The sequence below is a fragment of the Corticium candelabrum genome, chromosome 2 (assembly GCF_963422355.1).
Source record: "Corticium candelabrum chromosome 2, ooCorCand1.1, whole genome shotgun sequence".
NCBI classification, from domain to species: domain Eukaryota; kingdom Metazoa; phylum Porifera; class Homoscleromorpha; order Homosclerophorida; family Plakinidae; genus Corticium; species Corticium candelabrum.
The window spans coordinates 8971912-8990435 of record NC_085086.1 but is presented as its reverse complement, the minus strand read 5'-3'; the positions used below and the strand labels follow the sequence as shown (position 1 = coordinate 8990435).

General features: G+C 42.4%; 2 protein-coding genes across 2 annotated transcripts; both read right to left on the bottom strand.

Moving 5' to 3' along the window:
- Positions 1–3879: 3879 nt before the first annotated feature.
- LOC134176223 (collagen triple helix repeat-containing protein 1-like) lies at positions 3880–8124 on the bottom strand. Its single transcript, XM_062642905.1, has 5 exons — positions 8107–8124; positions 6416–6566; positions 4853–4880; positions 4566–4681; positions 3880–4499 (listed from the first exon to the last, which is right to left on the bottom strand). The coding sequence occupies exons 2-5, from the start codon at positions 6545–6547 to the stop codon at positions 4071–4073; spliced, it is 705 nt and encodes a 234-aa protein (XP_062498889.1). The 5' UTR covers positions 6548–6566; positions 8107–8124; the 3' UTR covers positions 3880–4070.
- A 1574-nt stretch (positions 8125–9698) lies between these two features.
- On the bottom strand, positions 9699–17694 carry LOC134198545 (mucin-22-like). Its single transcript, XM_062667956.1, has 5 exons — positions 17571–17694; positions 16842–16966; positions 14194–14958; positions 10315–10596; positions 9699–10255 (listed from the first exon to the last, which is right to left on the bottom strand). Exons 2-5 carry the CDS (start codon positions 16944–16946, stop codon positions 9884–9886), a joined length of 1524 nt encoding a protein of 507 aa, XP_062523940.1. The 5' UTR covers positions 16947–16966; positions 17571–17694; the 3' UTR covers positions 9699–9883.
- Between the last annotated feature and the right edge of the window lie 830 nt (positions 17695–18524).

Genomic DNA, 18524 nt, shown 5'->3' with positions numbered 1-18524 from the left:
AGTCTATCTAAAGAGACCGTAGGAAATTTGTAGATCTCAGAAAGTAGAGCACCTGCACAGATGCCTTGCATATCATCCGATATCACGTGATTAGGAGGGGCTAGAGCAAAGGCATCCATCCTAATTACTACTATATAGCAATTTAAATTTGTCCTCTAAAACCTGTTTCCTGCAAATGGCGTGTATGCCTTATGTGCGGTCCCTTTAGATGCTCGTGTCAAAGAATACCGACAAGAACCAGGCCTGTTATGATTTTGCCATTTTGTCGTCTTTTATTGGATCTTACAGTATTGGCTGTTCTGAAAAGTTTTTCTCTTCTATTTCTAGAGTGAACCTGTATATAATTGTTCTATAAAATCTGATATTTGTAGTAGCTGAGCCACCAAACTGCAAACCTGGAGCAGATACTGACGTAAGCAAGTGGTACATGACAACGACTGTTGCTGTTACAGCTGCGTACCTGGCGTCTAGATGGGTCGGTTCTTTCAGTACTTTAGTGGACCTCCCTGTCATTTTAACATGTTCTATTCTAATTATTCAATTTATTAATTACAGATGTAGCTACATGTGGAACGCGGGACTCGGGATAGCACTCAAACAGTTACAGCTTCTACATGTAAGGATGCCGTTGCCATGGTGATGGTGCCAATTGTAGTACTAGACCTAGCGTGGGTGTCCTGTACACTTGACATTAATTCATGACTACTTGCCCTCAGATAAACAGCTAATATTGTATAAAAATTGCATTCATTGATTTAAGGGCAGCGTTTATAACAGTTTAATTGCTCTACTTAGCTGATTTTTCGATTTTCGGAATTGGCCAATTTACTAATACAGACATTGGCATAATTATTATGGAGCCACCCTGAGCATGTGACTTAGATAAAAATTATTGAAATTTTTCATACACTAGCTGCAATTACATGCATCTACAGTGACATCTGTAAATTTTTAGTACATTCAAAACAAGTTCTAATGGTAAGGTAATGGCTCTGATTGTGCCATCCTCATATCTGAGATTGGAGGTGATGTATGATCTTTTGAGATACACGACTGCTTCTTGCATGCTGTCAGTTCAACCAGTAAATTTGAAAGTTAATAATCATAATCGTTTTCAAAAAGCTTCTAAACAATAAAATAACTTTGTTTATGTCAGAAGACATAACTAACATGAAAAAATCAAAAATTATTTTATTGCATTTTTCGTTAGTTCTTAACGTCCGTATGCCCAAAAAATTAAAAGTTTAATTTTTAAAGCTATATTCGTGAAGATATCGAGGCGCAAAGTTGCCTCCGGATGTTTAGTAGGCGTACACCCGCCGTGACATCGCAAGAGAAACGAAAGTGACTAGAGCGCATGCTGGCAATAGTAAAGTCCTGCGAGAAAGTAAACGTCTGGTTGTCTGCTGGCTGCATCAATGCGCTCAGAAAGGAAGTGTGGCTTTGATTCGCTTCTCCAACAATGCCAAGATGTGAAAGTAATGGGCAACGCGAGTGAAACAAGCGAGAAATTAGTGGGATGGGCCAACCACACGTTCAGACCCGTCTAGTGCGTATTCTCATCCGGAATGTTTCGAAACGAAAGATTACGTTAGTAGGAGGGGTCGTCGGGTCGAACGTACGTCGAACGACTGCTATACCCTCCACTCGAAAATCTGGGCCTCGGGTAATTAATTAGTGAGTATGTATGACAGTACAACTCATGTTCTCTCCAACCCAGATCCAGCACACGGAGTCTTGTTAGTTGATGATTTCTACATGACTTACCCTTCATTTCTCACGCTTTCTTTCTGCCTTTTCTCCCCTTCTGTATTTGTTGACTTTCTCACATTGTCACGTTGCAATCCTCTCAATGGCTTCCTAGTACACAAATCACCAGCGTAGCTTAATGCTTCAGGCTTCAGTCTCCTTTTACCTTGGGTAATAGCCCAAAGCCTCACAGTAAGTGACTCACTAACGTTATCCTCTGTTTCGAAACATTCTGACTGAGAATACACACTAGACGGGTCTGAACGTGCGGTTGGCCCATCCCACCGATTTCTCGCCTGTTTCCTCGCGCTGCTCATTTCTTTGACATCTTGGTATTACTGGAGAAGCGAATCAAAGCCACGCTTTCTTTCTGAGCACATTACTGCAGCCAGCAGGCAACCAGAGATGTACTATCTCGTCAGACATTTTCTATTGCCAGCATGCGCTCTAGCCACTTCCGTTCCTCTTGTGACGTCACTGCAGGTACGCTTACGCCTCGCTATCTTCACAAATGTAGCTTCAAAAGTTAAAATTTTAATTTGGGGCGTAAGAACAAACGAAAAATGCAATCAAATAATTTTTGATTTTCTATGTCAGTTACCCTTTAAATAGAGACTATACGTTTTAGTTTACTTGAATATTGTGATTCTGCTCTTGTGACATCACAACATGGACGCTGGTTGGACACGGTAAAGCATGGTGACGGTGGTTATTTTGGTCATTCTCTTGATATTTATGTTGCTACGGGTTGCCAAAACGTCCAATCAGAGCAATATAAATACCCAAATAGCATAATTTGATGTAGAATCAGCGGGTGAGCAAGAGTATTTACAAATCTTCGGTGTTCTTGTGATTTCCATGCCTCCGCTGATATAGGGAGGGTGGCTCCATAATTAGGCCCGTGTCTACCGCCAGTTGGAGAGATGATGCCACTTGGAGACTGTAATAAAGAGATCAGCGGGTATGCATATGTATACGTGTGCATGGTGTATACTTAAGTATACGCGTGGTATTCGGTTTACTTATAATACTAGTGCACGCAAATGCATAGTCCCGATGTAATGCGACAATAGCTTTGCTGGTGTCGGTCGAATTTACGAAAGTAATTCTTTTAAAAGTTTAGATTTTACTAAAGGCCAACAACGACGTTCTCCCTAATTCAGTGTGCACTGTTGGCACGGATTAATCAATTAGACATCGATTGCACGTTCTGCTTGTATTGTGCATTCAATACAAATGGTTTTACGACAGATCAAGCTACAGTGTAAACTCCGAATTTTCTCAAGTATTCGCAGCAGCTTCAGTTGTCAAAAATTCAATATCTACTTTTCTAATATGTAGTTAGTTGGCAAGGCTGGCGAACACGGCCGTTAACCTGAAGGCATGCATTTTGCGGTGTCGACCTGCGCACGTCGTGGGCGATCGCGTACTCGACACGTGTCGACTGTGTCAACATTATGCAGGTGTTGCAAGGGGAGCAAAGAACAGCATGCTACATGTACCGACGTCTCTAATCTCATGCATTGTGCATGCCTGGACGCGGTTTCAAGTTTCTTCCCTATTTGCAAGTTTGCGCAAGTCTTCACATTTGCAAGTTTATGTGTGTAGCTGCTTTGGAAAGAAGTGAAAAGACCTTTCAATTTTATCTTCTCTCGATCTACATGTAAACTGCTGCTTCTTTTAGGAGCCATGATGCATGCTTCGGTGTCATGCATATAATTTGTGATCACATGCATATTAATTAACTTGTTACTCTCGATGCAACTTTCAATATCGAGAGAAGAAACCATGTTTTGAATTTAAAACGCTAGTGCATAGTGGGATTAGGAACATTCTCTATTGACGTGACGAATTGTGTGTTTATTAAATCTTCTTTGCTCTAAGTACTACAGGAGTAGTGTTCACCACATAAATTCTTGTGAGACATAGATCAAGACAGACAGGAATTTGTCAGAGATTTTTCTGCAAGCGAACTCATTATAGGTGATTCCTGCATATTTGTTGTGCTTTACAACAGTTTGGTATGATCATTATCTACAGATTTGAATGGCTAACGAGTAAACAAAACTGTAAGAAATCTAGAGAGTTGCAGTAGAGAGCTAGAGGCAGCTGCTCTAATTGAGGCAAGTATGAGATTTGACGGCTTTTTCTATTCGCGCAACAACATTCGCTTAGCTAAGTAATCAGCAACAGGCATTGTCTAAGTCCTTAGTGTAATAACTGTCTCACAACGAAAATGGCATACAGTCATCTATCTACGCGTCAAGCAACGACACCTTGCTATTTGTGACTAGCATAAAAGTCTTCAGTTGCACAAAAGTTCACATACCATCTTCAAATCCTGGATATGGTTGCTGAGGTTGTGGCACTTCAGTGATTGTTATTCGTGAAACAGAGTCCAACCCAAGGTAAGGAATACCTTGTAGTTTTCGGCTACCATGATGACATTCCCCAATGTTAAATCTAATGTTAACCCAGCCGCTTTTGATGGCTGTGTCTTCCATTGTTGCTTGACAAAAACCACCGATTTGGTGTGGACGATGTGAATTGCTTCTCTCACTCTCAAACACGACGCCATCAATAGGTGGTTCACATTCTTTTCCATCAAATGTAAAGTACCATCGAACACAAATAGAATACGTGGAATATTCGTTAAGGTTCGATCCGGATCCGAGGTGGGTTGCTCGTAGAGTCCCTCCAAATTCCACATGTAGTGACGTATCGAAACGATGTTTCTTGAAGAAACACCCCTACACATTACATCGTACGAATTGAAACGTATTATCGACTGCATACTAAATAGGTTCGTTTGTTACGAGTAATGATCCTTTTGATCTAGCTGTGCCCTCAGTCTTAGTGCATTGCTTCCAGTTCATGAGTAACATTGGTGTAACTCCTGGCGGACCTTTCATCCCTTTCTCGCCTCGATCACCTTTAGCACCATTATGTACATTGTAGCGGAGTATTCCTAGACTCGAGCCTGTCTCTTCCCTCTTTCGTCATTCCCCAGATTGTCAATCCTCGACAATCCGAAAAACGGCGGGGCGAGTGAGACTGGCTCGAGTCTAGGGTATTCCTGGATATTCACAAAGTCAGGGCTCACCCTTTTCACCTTTTTGTCGAAGTACAGGCTAGATAAGAACCCAAATAAAAATGCACTATTACGGAAAGTGTACTGTTTATTCTGTTTACTGTCGACACTGTTTATTCTGACAATTCAAATGTGCATGGAGCTTTAGCTAGAGGTCTTAAAAATTAGAAAAGGGCAATACTTATCTTCTTAGCATACTGAGTTGATATCATAGAGCAATATTATTCTCTTCTCTTGTTTCAACTCTTAGATGGAGCAAATAGATACCATTATATTAATTGCTATTATATATAGACGTGTTTGCGTGCGTGTGTGTGCGTGCGCGTGTGGTTGTGTATGTTTGCGTGCGTGCGTGCGTGTATGTGTGCGTGTGTGTGTGTGTGTGTGTGTGTGTGTGTGTGTGCGTGTGTGTGTATGAGGTTGTCCGTGTCTACATCGGCTTTTCCGTATGTAAACACTAATAGTACAATCTGATAAAACAATGAAGCCATGCTGTGGTATAAAGATATTAATTAAAGCTGATTACTGTATTTTTATCTACATACTACTATAATTAATTGGTTGAATTTAATGCAAAATTAATTTTTATTGCATGCAGTAGAGAAAAATGTTAAAAAATAAAATATTATTATGTTTTTTAAATTTAAAATTAGTTTGCGTAGTTTTCACTTTAGTTTACAGCAAAAACCGTAAAATATTGTTATCTTATTTAAAACTAAAAACTAAGTGGGATATATCATGGAATGGCACAATAAATTAGTCAGCGTGAGAAATATAGAACATGTCAATATTGAAACATTTACTATGTCTCATTTTACTTTGCCAAAAGTGCCCGTTTATGAATTCGTTTAAACTTTGTCAAGATCTTAATATTCTAAAATATTAGTATTGATACGTTTAGCCGTTTAAGAGATATTGTATTTACAGACAGACACATAAGACAGGCAGCCAGCCAGCCAGACAAACAGACAGACAGACAAACAGACAGACAGACAAACAGACAGACAGGCAGACAGGCAGACAGATAGACAGGAATACAGACAGAGGAATAGACAGACAGATAGACAGACAAACAGACAGACAGACAGACAGACAGACAGACAGACAGACAGACAGACAGACAGACAGATAGACACATACTTTTCTCTCATATAAACTCTACTTGTATATATGATAGGAATTAGTGAAAGAAAACCAGTCCTCGCAAACAACAAAGTCATAGGTTGTCTAATGAACTTGCACATTCTTTAATTTAACGCAATATGCTCAATATCAACATGCTAAAAATGTTAAATTAATTTTTAGTGACAGTATTATTGTGCCATATTACTATTGGTAATAAATTGCAGTCACATCCTCAAACCTCTTTATGAAACTGATCTCTACTACTATATGTGATAGCGTTATTGTAATAGCTTTATTATAGTACGAATGCTAAATAGTTAATTATGGTAAGTCAAGTTAATATGTAATGTATATTAATTTGCCCACCACATTCAAAGGGAAACAATTAATGTTAACACAAAAACGCAAATCTTCATTTATTAGTCAAATTATATAGCGTTTGACGGTCACCTTGTAAGCAGCTGCTGATCCGAGATCAGGTAGGTCGTATTCTAGGTCATATTCAAGTTGTGAATGAACGGAGGTTGACGATGTCAGACAGACGAACGCAACAGTCGAGATAGACAGGATGAATCCCATCATGACGGAGGTAGATGCACACCTGTACACAGATAAAAGGTACATTTAATTAAGTGCTGTTCTGAATGGAGAAATAGTTGTGGAAAAGCGAGGCGTTGCGTTGAGAAATCTTCTATTTGCTCTCGGTTTTAGTGAGGGTCCTGATTTTACGAGGCATGACTGTGTGTGGTCAAAGAGATGTGGGCATATTATATAATGGTGTGAAATAGGCAGATGCCCATGAACACAAGATAAACATGCACAATTGCAACAAAGCACCACGCTCAACCTTGGCACGACACCAGAGTGCGTACGCTACGTGGACGGTTTGATGTTTTTGGTGCCATTATTCTCGTTGTCAGAGTGTACAGTGCACAATCGTGTCGTATACTGTGTATATATATAGTTGCGGACATAGTTATTGAAACATTTTCGTTTTGCATACCTGGTGGGAAAAACCCGCGCAGTTTACGTTTGTACACAAAGTAGAAATATAAAAGCCAATTAAAACCAGCAGCACAAACGTCAAGCTAATATAGTAGTGTAGTGCGCAGCTAAAATCATAATTTTTCATCAGTCATGTCTCAGCTGGTAAAACGTAAAGAGATTGCTGTGCTTCACGCAGCTGGCTTCACACCATCTGAAGTAACAAAGCTCCTTTCAGGCACTTCATAAACAACAATCTGGCGAACTGCAGAAAAAACTGGAAGACGAGCAAACACTCAATCGTCGCCCTGGAGCAGGTCGTCCGTTCAAAGTTGATGAAGCCGGTAGACATCGATTGTGTGCAATCGCTTCATCAGACCCCATACACTTCCGCATCGCAAATTACAGAGAAAATGAGAACGGAAGGCGTAGAAATCAGCGACAGAACAACCAGAAGGTATCTAAACAGACTGGGGTTTCGCTGTTTGCTGCCTAAGAGAATTCCTCTCCTAACGGAGGCACATATCGCACGAAGATTGGAGTGGTGCCAAAGGCGGTGCGATGACAGGTGGTCAAACACCCTTTTGCGACGAGTCGACTTTCCAACTCCACCACAACACAATTCGGGTTTGAGTCTCTGTAGACAGAGATGCTGTATTTGCAGCTCCTAGGCATGGTCCTAAAGTCCATGTTTGGGGAGCATCAGTGAACGTGGACTAACAACACTCAAGCTCTTCACAACCAACATGGACTCCAACTTGTACACGTCAATCTTGGAAGAGTGCCTTATCGCTGAGGCAGATGGACTCTACCCAGATGGTTGGCGTTTACAAGATGACAACGCACAAATTCATTCATCTAGGCACGCTCGAGCTTTCCTTGCAAATCAGCAAATCGACGTACTTGACTGGCCCGCCAATTCTCCCGACCTAAACCCTATAGAAACTTTGTGGAGATGGATGAAACGGCAAATTGAGAAAAAACCTCATTCAATGCAATACGAATTGGAAGAAGCAATAGCAAACGTTTGGGAATCGCTCACCGCTATTGAAATAGAAAATTATTTCACTCACTATCCTAATCGATTGGATGAGTGCATTAGAAACGGAGGTGGTCGCACAAAATACTAAATATATGGTTGATACATGAGATCTTACCTGCGCAGTTCGCGTGCAGACGTGAGCGTTACCTAGCAAAGAATGACCGCACCCTGTCTAGTCTCCGCCCTAACACCTGACATGTAGCGGCTAAAACCGCCATGTCCACCGGATGCACTTCGGAAATGCTTTAATAATTATTTCCGCAACTGTACACACACACACACACACACACACACACACACACACACACACACACACACACACACACACACACACACACATTACTGCCACGATGTTGTACCTGCGCAGAGCTAACGGCAATGGTATAGCCTTGAAAGCGACGGCAAGTACGGAAACACTTGGACATCGCTAGAAATTACTTGAGGTCCTAACACAAGCAAGTGTTGGTATGAAAGTAGAGCTTCATTGAGACGCTTCGCTTTGGTTCAAGTTCCAAGTCGCAAGTCTAACATCTCTAATTGGACTTTGAACTTAAGAAAGGCGCTATTGACCACAGTTTCAAGTCAAACATTTTTTTGGTACGTTAGCTACCTCGCTCTCTTGCTAACTGTACATGAAGAAGTTACAGACTGCGTATCTGGGAGAATGGAGGGCGAAACTCCATGCATGCAGTGCACGAGAGCGTCTCATTGCATTCACGTTATCAATAGGCGTTGTGTTCTCTGCATTGTTGCGCTTTGCGATCGTTCGCATTGTACCACAGACCATTGCTACATGCGACGTTCCAGAATTTGTTAGCTAACTCACCTTGAGAAACTGTAAATGTTGAAATCGTTGGACCTGTAGACGCAGTGTAGAGAAGTCGATTGTCTCGCTCGAGAAACGATGCAATGCTTTGCTTTTCCGCAATGTTATCGCAAACGATGAGCTGCGCAACTAGAGGCGTGTTGGGTGTGTGGGGTGTGAGGTGGATGGGTGAGAGCTGAGGTGTGCACTTAGAGTGATAACTAAGACGACAGTTTGTAAATGATATTGACAGTTGCACGGAGATACCCGTACTTATACATGCTAACAAAATCATGAAAATTAAAATTCTTCGTGATTTTTGATATCAGCTATCATCTAGCTCCAGTTAGGTAGCTTGTACGTAACTAAGCATGGGCAGCAGGAACCAGTCAGGCCAGTAGCAGGACCACCCTCTTTTCCATAGCTGATCTTCCTGAGGCGTAGTAAAGAGAAAACTCTTCCATTAATTTAATCAGGTATTTTGTCAAGCAACTAGTATAGCCTGTTCACAGACAGGACAATATTGTCTACACACTTTGCAAAGAGCCAAATCAAATTTGTACAAGACTTTTAGCTGCACCTATCACAGCTGAGGATATGTGTCCACGCACGCACACATACCATACACACCTGTCAATAAGACAGGTGTGTATGGTATGCGTGCGTGCGTGCGTGGGTAAGTGTGTGCGAACTTACCGTCTGTATTTACATAAAGTTAATATTAAATATATCAACAAGTGGTAATAAATCTAATTACGCAATTAATTAAATTATGCAACAAGAGCGTTGGTTAAATCATTTTAATTTATTAGCATGCAGCAAATAACCAGGGTGCAACTGCAAATATAGCAATGTTTATGGCATCAAACAGCTGCTGTGAGACTAGAGGTAGTAGTACAGTGTAGTAGAGTTTTCGGTGCATTTATTCTTCTCTGCAACAGCAATAGCAGCATAGTCGAATTCACTGCTTATTGTAACGAACACCAACAGCAATAATGACATACAGCTAGATACGTAGCAATTACACTTTGCCCTGTGTAGCTAGCTAACACAAAATTCATCAGTCACAGGAGTTCACAAGCCAACTTTAATCTTGAAGTGGTGGCATTTCTGTGATTATTACTCGTGAAACAGAATCCAAGCCAAGATAAGTGATGCCTAGCTCTTGTCGGCTGTCATCAGAACAGTGCCCAATGCAAAATTTGATGTCAACCCTGCCAGGTGGCGTTGTCATATGACAAATACCACCGATTTGGTGTGGATAATGAGAATTGCCTTTCTGACCCTCATACACTACGCCATCAATTGGTGGTTGGCATTCTTCTCCATCAAATGTAAAGTACCATCGAGCACAAACAACAGTTGATTTTGTAACCGTATTATTGAGCATCGTTCGTAGAGTTCCTCCGAACTCCACGTGTAGTGCTGATCCATTACGATATTTATTGAATGGACAGCTCTAATACATTACATTGAAGTGATATTATCAATTTTATACTTATTTATTTTATTTCTTACGAGTAATGTTCCATTTTGTTTGTTTGAACCTCCAGTCTGAGTACATTGCTTCCAGTTTACGTGCATTGGAGGTGGGGGCCTTGGTGGTCTCATGCTTGGCTGCCCTTTCTCCCCTTTCGCGCCTCGTTCACCCATTGGACCTGCTAAACCTGGTTGACCTTGTATACCTGGTGAACCTGGTGGACCTGGAAAACCAGAAAGTCCAGGCGAACCAGATTGACCATCTCTTCCAGGCTCTCCCTTTTCTCCATTTTCTGCGACACATTTGCAAGGTTCTGTTGGCTAGAGTAAGAGATTAGATTGGATTGTGACGTTATTATATTTATAGTCTCAGGGTGAATTTTTGCCAGTTTCAATATTTATAAAACAAAATAGAACTTATTTTTACAATTTCAGAATGCTCTAAAGCTCACACCAATGGTCAACAATACCAAACTCCAAGTCTGTAATTTATGGGTACTTTCAAGCCAGTGGAGACAACTCTGTAGATTATCACTTACACAAAAGTTTTAAACGTGTCTTCAAGTTTGCATGTCTAATCTTTGGAAAGGACACAGATTTTGGAATAATCAATACTTGTAAGAAAACAAGTGCGATACAATACCAGTCATTCAAAAATCTGTGCACGCTTTATGCCTTCACTGCAATGGCATCATTGAAGTCAAATTTTTCAAGAGGTTCTTGTTGTTATATACAAAATTAAAGCGAGGTCTCTTCATTCTTTCAAAGTCTTACATATAACTACACTGATCATGAACACAGGTGTTTCTATTGCATTTCGATTGACTTGAAAAAAATTGATAGTAAAAGGCAACAAAACAAGACATATGTTTTGTTCGATAGGCTTAACATCACCACTGTAACATTCACAAACCCCACGACACAAACATATTATGCCATGGTAGCTCCACAGCAGTCCATGTCTAATATCTATATTTATTGACAGCGTTTGTGTGTGTGTGTGTGTGTGTGTGTGTGTGTGTGTGTGTGTGTGCGTGTGTGTTTGTGTGGAGAACAAGTCAAACTAATGTCAGTAATAGGCACCTACAAGGTCATTTGTACCTATAAAATGCTCAAAAAATAAATTTAAAAATTGTAAAGTCAATAAAATGGCATTCGTTGAAAATTTTGCATGACTCAATCAGAGTCCATTATTTAGCTTCAAAACCAAAAATGAAATAACTTAAGAGACCTTGCTGCTACAGCACAAGACAGACCAACTTTGGGTTAAAACTTTTTCAAGATTATCAGAAGTGAGACACTAGTTGGTCACCTGTAGCATGCAATAAGACCCCGTAAACAACCATTTGCTATCTTTTTCACTTTCATCTTCAACGGATGTTCTTGTTGAGACGGAGGATCGAATTCTTCTAGTTGAATAGAAGTACTTGTGGTGGACTTCAGGTCTTGCGCTATAGTGTGTCCGTCGTCTTAACTTGTTCTGGGGATTGGTTTTGGCTGCCTATTAGTTGTGGTTACCATAGTAGGTCCAGTAGTGCCGTAAGTGGTCCCCGATCCTAACCCTAAAGGTTAGTTCACAATATGTGCTGTCCTTCACGATCCGTCAAACCGCATCAGAGGCGCCGCTCAAGACGGACGGCGGAAAAGATTGCTTGACGGAGTGTTGACGGACGGATAGAATCGATTCTATTTGTCCGCTCCGTCTGAAGTTGATGGACCGCAACAGGAATTTAATGATTAGGTACCGTTACTCAATAATTGAAGCGCAAAACGAGGATGACTTAATCATGCAGCACAGAAATGGTGATTATCGGAACGGAACGTACACGTATTGTGAACACGACGGAAAGCTGTCCGTCACGATCCGTCACGATCAGTTCCCGGTCCGTCACGTCTCCGTCGCATATTGTGAACCAGCCTCAACACCTAAACGCAACTCTTGCCTCGGATCATGCAGTCATGGTTAGGATCAGGTCTCGGGTGACAATATGTATGAGCGAGACTTTACAGTGTGTTGCTATTACTGATGGATCAGTACCATAAAAAACAAGCTATATTGATTAAGATTCCAGCTGCTCTTGTTTTTGCTCAGGCTGAAGAATTAAATTTTCTGCTGGCGGTTTGTGCTACCAGAACCTTTTTAGTGGTGAGCATTGGCAATTGTATGCTGTCTAGCCAATCTGTAGACCACTTTCAAACGAGAGACGGCCGTTGAGTTTGTGGAGCTAGTGGAGTTCCACCAGATCGAGTTATCAGTGGAGGTACATGCGCGAGACCTCCATCACCTCCACCCGATTAGCAAGTGGACTCAAACACATTAGCAAGTGGAGTTAACGAAATGCATCTGTGGAACATCACAACCTTAGTAATGATGCCTATTAGAGAGTCTTTTATTGTAGAATTTACAACCTGAAGAAAAGGCAAATAGGACTGTAGTCATGCATATACTACTCTTTGTTCACTTAGCCTTGAACTTCGAAACTCCGCGCTCTAGTTCTGCCATGTGGTCCTCGTACGTACAGCAAAAACACACAACCTGCAGTTTCATTTTGTAGAGTTCGAAGGTTGCATCTACAGCAGGAAGCTACCAAGAGACGTACTGCAGATCAAAGACAAGTACTCGCGAGCGGAGTATAGTCACTATCGTCCTATCGAGCAACTCAAACCGGTAGAACTCAGTATTAGCTACGTTTTGGTTGTGAACGCTGTAATGAGCTACGGCTTGTTTTTGGACCACTTATAACTACTCTAAGCGTTGTAGACACTGCCCTAATGATAGTGGTTCGCCGAGAATGGAGCAAAGGGAGGCTATGGCTCATAATACACTGACTTACGAATTGCACGTGTACGTGCCTCCACTAGTCAATTAGCAATTCATTAGGGCAGCACCTTACCTGTCTTTTAACACCCCGGTATCTCCACCCCAAAGTGCCAGTTACCAACACCCTTTACTGATTACGCGCTTAGATCCGATATTCAATGAGTGTAAACACCATGCAGTTTGTATGCACATTGTAGTTCTCTCTATTGAGGCCGTAATCATTTCCCTGCTGATCATAATGCTTTATCAAATACTGTTGTTTTCAAAGTCACTAAAAACATTCGACTTTTATCCAAACAGATTGCTTTTGAGGTGCAATAGCAACTTTCCAATGAGGACCTTCCATATGTCAAAATTCTAAAACATTCTTGCAAATAGAGTATGTTTGATATAGGTGAAAGTATTCTGTAGTAGTATACCATTGGACAGCAAACCCCTTGAACAACCATAACAGGTTAGTATTACTGTAATACGTAACGTCCTTGCGTAATTTTAATAATTACAACACCGGAGTTGAATTGACTTGAGTTACTGTAATGGATTTCTCTGACCACCAAGCGACTTTGCCTGCTAGCGATTTAGTACGTAGAAACAAAGACTGTATCCCTTCAGACTATAGTACTGTACCCTAGCTAAATAGAAGAATAGCATCATGCCCAAACTCACGCACGACATGCTTCAGGGTGGATATCAGAGCATTTTTCTCGAGGCATCAACTGCTGGAGACATAAAGGAAAGTGAGAAGCGTCAACGTCATCCCGTCTGCTAAGTTAGTCTAGGCTACAGATCTCTGTCGGACAACCCTAGTTTCAGGGGCGTATAATTGCCTGGCTGCATGATTTCCCGCTACTTTAGTTCAATTAATAATGATTTGCAACATTGGCGCAGAAAGCCTTCACTGACAGAGGAAGTACTTGATTTTCCAACACTAAGCGCTTTCTTTGGGCAGGCGGTGATTAACACTGTCAACATATCTGTATCACAGGTAGCTAGCGATTTGAGGATGCACGTGCCCTCACGCCTCAAGCTTCCGTTGCCTGTGTGCAGTAAGCGTGCCAACAAACTCTGATCAATTTTAGAAACAGAAGTAAATTTACCTTTTCTGTTGTAATCTTCACTGTGTCCGCTAGATTTATTGCATCAGACGTTGGTATGTTTGTACTTTCCATCGTCGCACTCTTCGTAGTCGTACCCTCTGTCATCCAAATCTCCGTCGTTGCACTCTCCGTCGTCGCACTCTCCGTCGTCGCACTCTCCGTCGTCGCACTCTCCGTCGTCGCACTCTCCGTCGTCGCACTCTCCGTCGTCGCACTCTTCGTAGTTGCACCCTCCGTCGTCGTGCCCTCCGTCGTCGTGCCCTCCGTCGTCGTGCCCTCCGTCGTCGTGCCTTCCGTCGTCGCGCTCTCCGTCCTCGCACTCTTTGCAGTCGCACCTTTCTTCGTCGTGCCTTCCGTCATCGCACTCTTCCTAGTCGCACCCTCCGTCGTCGTACCCTCCGTCGTCGTGCCCTCAGTCGTCGCGCTCTCCGTGTTCGCACTCTTTGCAGTCGCACCTTTTTTTGTCGTGCCTTCCGTCATCGCACTCTTCCTTGTCGCACCCTCCGTCGTCGTACCCTCCGTCGTCGTACCCTCCGTCGTCGTGCCCTCAGTCGTCGCGCTTTCCGTCTTCGCACTCTTTGCAGTTGCACCTTTCGTCGTCGTGCCCTCCGTCGTCGCGCTCTCCGTCGTCGCACTCTTCCTAGTCGCACCCTCCGTCGTCGTACCCTTCGTTGTCGTACCTTCTGTCGTCGTGCCCTCAGTCGTCGCACCGTCTGTAGTCTCACCGTCCGTCCGGGTCGTCATAGGCTTAGTCCCACCAGACTTCTGAAAAGAGAGAACGTTTGCTTGGAAACTCAACCTTAATATCCGTCAATTTACCAATGCCCATGATGCTCATAGATATTAGCATTAGTGAGTGCGGTTTTGGTTCAAATTCAAATTGCGACTCAACAGGTCCGTGTGTGTGTGTGTGTGTGTGTGTGTGTGTGTGTGTGTGTGTGTGTGTGCGTGTGTGTGTGAATGTGTGCGTGCGTGTGCGTGCGCGCGCGCCAGTGTGTTGTGGTTACTGTCTATTACTCTAGCTTTTCTACAAACCTAACTTTTATATTTGCATCACGCTTGCCTCGCTTGTAAATTGTAAATAAACAAGCCAATTTACATGTTAATAGATCTTCCATACCAGAAGTGTGTGGAAAACTTCTAACATATTTTTAATTAGGTATGTTTGCTATTAAGTACGTCTAATATGAAACTGCTCAACGTATTTAATTAATTGTTGGTGACAATACTAGTGTATTTTACCATTTGATAGCAAAATCAAAATAGCAATTATTTCTCGATCCAATTACTGAAATAGTAGATATCAACTAGGTGTTAGCCTTATTATAGTTAGCCTTGGTGACAGTCCGCTTTTGCACGTGAGTTTGCCGTGAGGGCTGCTAAGAGGGCGAGGAGTAAAAACAGTCTGGGGACTTACCGATCAAACCTAGTTCGGAAGAGGAGGCCACTTCTTCGCTCAATTGCAACCGCACCAATCAGAAGCTCCGCCTTGAGAGGACGGCCATGATGAGAATGCTAATACATTACGACGATACTATTGCGCGTGGAAGTGCAGGGCTAATGAGTAAAGTGATGACATTTACATCTTGTCAGGTGTTATAGTGTGGGAGCTCTTGCATAAATCAGTGCTCTAGCTAGACTGGCCGTCTAATGTTAGCTCGTAAGGATGACTTCCGAGAAATGCCTGTGACGTTAGAGCCATGCTACTGCCGTATCCGTGCTTCTGGTCTGCGTGCAGCTACTATTTGAAGCCACTTCAGATGCGTTACCTATAATTCCTGTCCCTCATTATCATCGTGCTTTCCAACACCTAGGTCGCTCATCCTTCATGTTCAAACATCTGTGGCCGATACTAGAGCCGTCTAGGGCTTATAACTGCAATCAATGGCTTCTGGTAATATTTCGTGAATCCTAGGGAGTATGCTTGTATTGACCCCGTTGAAGTCACTGATTACAGATCTTGTCCCTACACTCCGTACAGCGCTACGGATTTGCAGCTGCTTTTGTTGGTGAATCGGAATCGTTTACATGAAATCCATTGTGAACTGAAAAATGCAGACGGCCTTACGTTTATAGTTCCGCGATAGCGCGACCAGTGGCGCTCTAGAAAAGGTCAACTGCAGTTCCTGCTTGATGCTAGATAAGCTGTCTTTGTTGCGCCCTGATTGTACACTTGTCTGAAGATACAGACTTCTAGGTGTATTGTAAGCAGACTGTCTGCCGTACATGACATAAATCGTAACAAGCATTAATTAATTAATTCAGCACTTGTCCAAGATACAAAGTGAGAGCAGACTACCTGCCGTAGATGGCTTAAAATTGCAAAACGTTTTAATTACACATGCACAACTGGTTGTCAAATCATTTACGTACCTAGTTTTAGCTAATAACTGTGAGATTCGCTTAGAGAGTCGCCAGACCACTTTCTCCCTGGCCTCTTCCCCGCCCTCCCCGTCACCTCATGTGCCAAAAAGCAATCTGCATGGTACCGAGGCTATATTGTAGTACTTAGTGCAAATAATTTATTCCAATTAATGATTAGTAATTTGCTTGATCCCTGCATGGCAAAGGGAAACAAGGAATGTTTGAACGAAAGCGCAAATCCTAACATCAGGATTTAGGTTAATTAACATGCCATCAATGGACACCTCAGTGGCATCTTTACTAAATGGTTCCTCCTCTTGTGACTGAACAAAGGCTGTCGATGTCAGCCAGATGAACACAATAGCCGAGATAGAAGGGGTGAATTTCATCTTCAAATGTAGTTGCACACCTGTACACAAACAAGGATATCACATCAATATGGCCCGGTAGAACACAGTATATAGCATCATGCCAATTGGTGTGTGTCGTGCCAATAATGAGTCCATTGTATCTTAATTGTCGATCTAGCGAATGCATGGTCCTCAAAGTTGCGCATATACTTGCAAGCATGTAGAACTTAGCAAGAAAACTTGATTGCCCGGCTTTCTCTAGAAACCACTTTTCAGGTGTTGCTAGACTGACCTTCTAACACAAGAAACTTTGCCTGCATGTAACATCATTGCTCGTAGACTTTAATTCAACGTGCCTATAAGCTCATTCCTCGGTCGTGCTATATTTTTCTTTCAATCTTGTTCCTTACAACTTGCTACACTAATCTATAATTCGGTGGCAGGCGAAATGGAGGCGTGTGTTGGGCAGCTGCGAAAGCGTCAGTCCTTGGAAATCGCGAATGTGTCGCATGTATCGCACTTTCGCTAGCTCGTTCTCTCTCTTGCGTTCTTGCACGTAATGCAGCTTTACGATCGTTCGCGTTGTGCAACAGCGACGTCCAAAGAAAGGTTGCGCCATGCACAAATCGCATGCGACGTTCAGTGCTGCGATAATCACCTCACCTCAATTAATTGTAGCACACACTGAATTCTTTTGTATAGATAGAGACGGAGGAGACAAGTCGGTTGTCTCGCTTCAGACAAGAAACGTTGCAATGCTTCGCTGTCGCGCAAATGACCGGCTGTGCGACAGTTTAGGATATTTATATTTACTAGCCGGCACCCGGCAAGTCCGAGCGCACGCGGTGGGCATTGGAAATCGAGCCCGCCCCTCGCCAACTTTACTTCGCGCCTAGAGCATGACGCAACTTCCGCGACGGAACAGACCCACCCGAGTCGAGTGCCCCAGAGGGGTCACTTGCGAGTCGAGCGCGAGCCAATTGAAATCGTACCCGCTTGGCAGTGTCGTTGCGTCAATCGTCCCGCCACACTGTGTGCGTACGGACGGAAGCGGCTCTAGCACCGTTATAGTATAGGATATGTGATGTCTGACGAAATCATGGTTTGGGAACTTTGATATGAGCTATCTGTTATCTGTACCATTGGTAGTGTTAGATTGGTGGTTGTACCCAAGCAGTCAAAGCTGTCAGGCCAATAGCTCGAGTTCTTTTTCATAACTATAGCTGACATTCCTCAGACGCTTTTTAATTTATTAATTTACTAATTTATTAATTTGCTAATTTATTAATTTTATAATTTATTAATTGAATTTGTTAAGTAAATCTAGTATATGTACAGCATGCATGCCTTTCGAGGCCAGGTTGATAGTTCTGTTTTAGTTTGTGTGTCTGTTTTCTGTTCCAGTCTGTAGTAAGTCTGCCTGCATGTCTCTCTGTCTTGTGTCTGAACGGATACTTGTAGCTGCTTTCACTAGGCAGAGTGTACACTAGACTCCTACACTACTCCAAGTTTGGTAACAACTTGTATTTGGTAAAAATGTTTTTCGTCACACAACAGAAATGAACCCAATATATACGAGAGATACACTGGCCTGTCTATGCAGTACTGTACTTACAC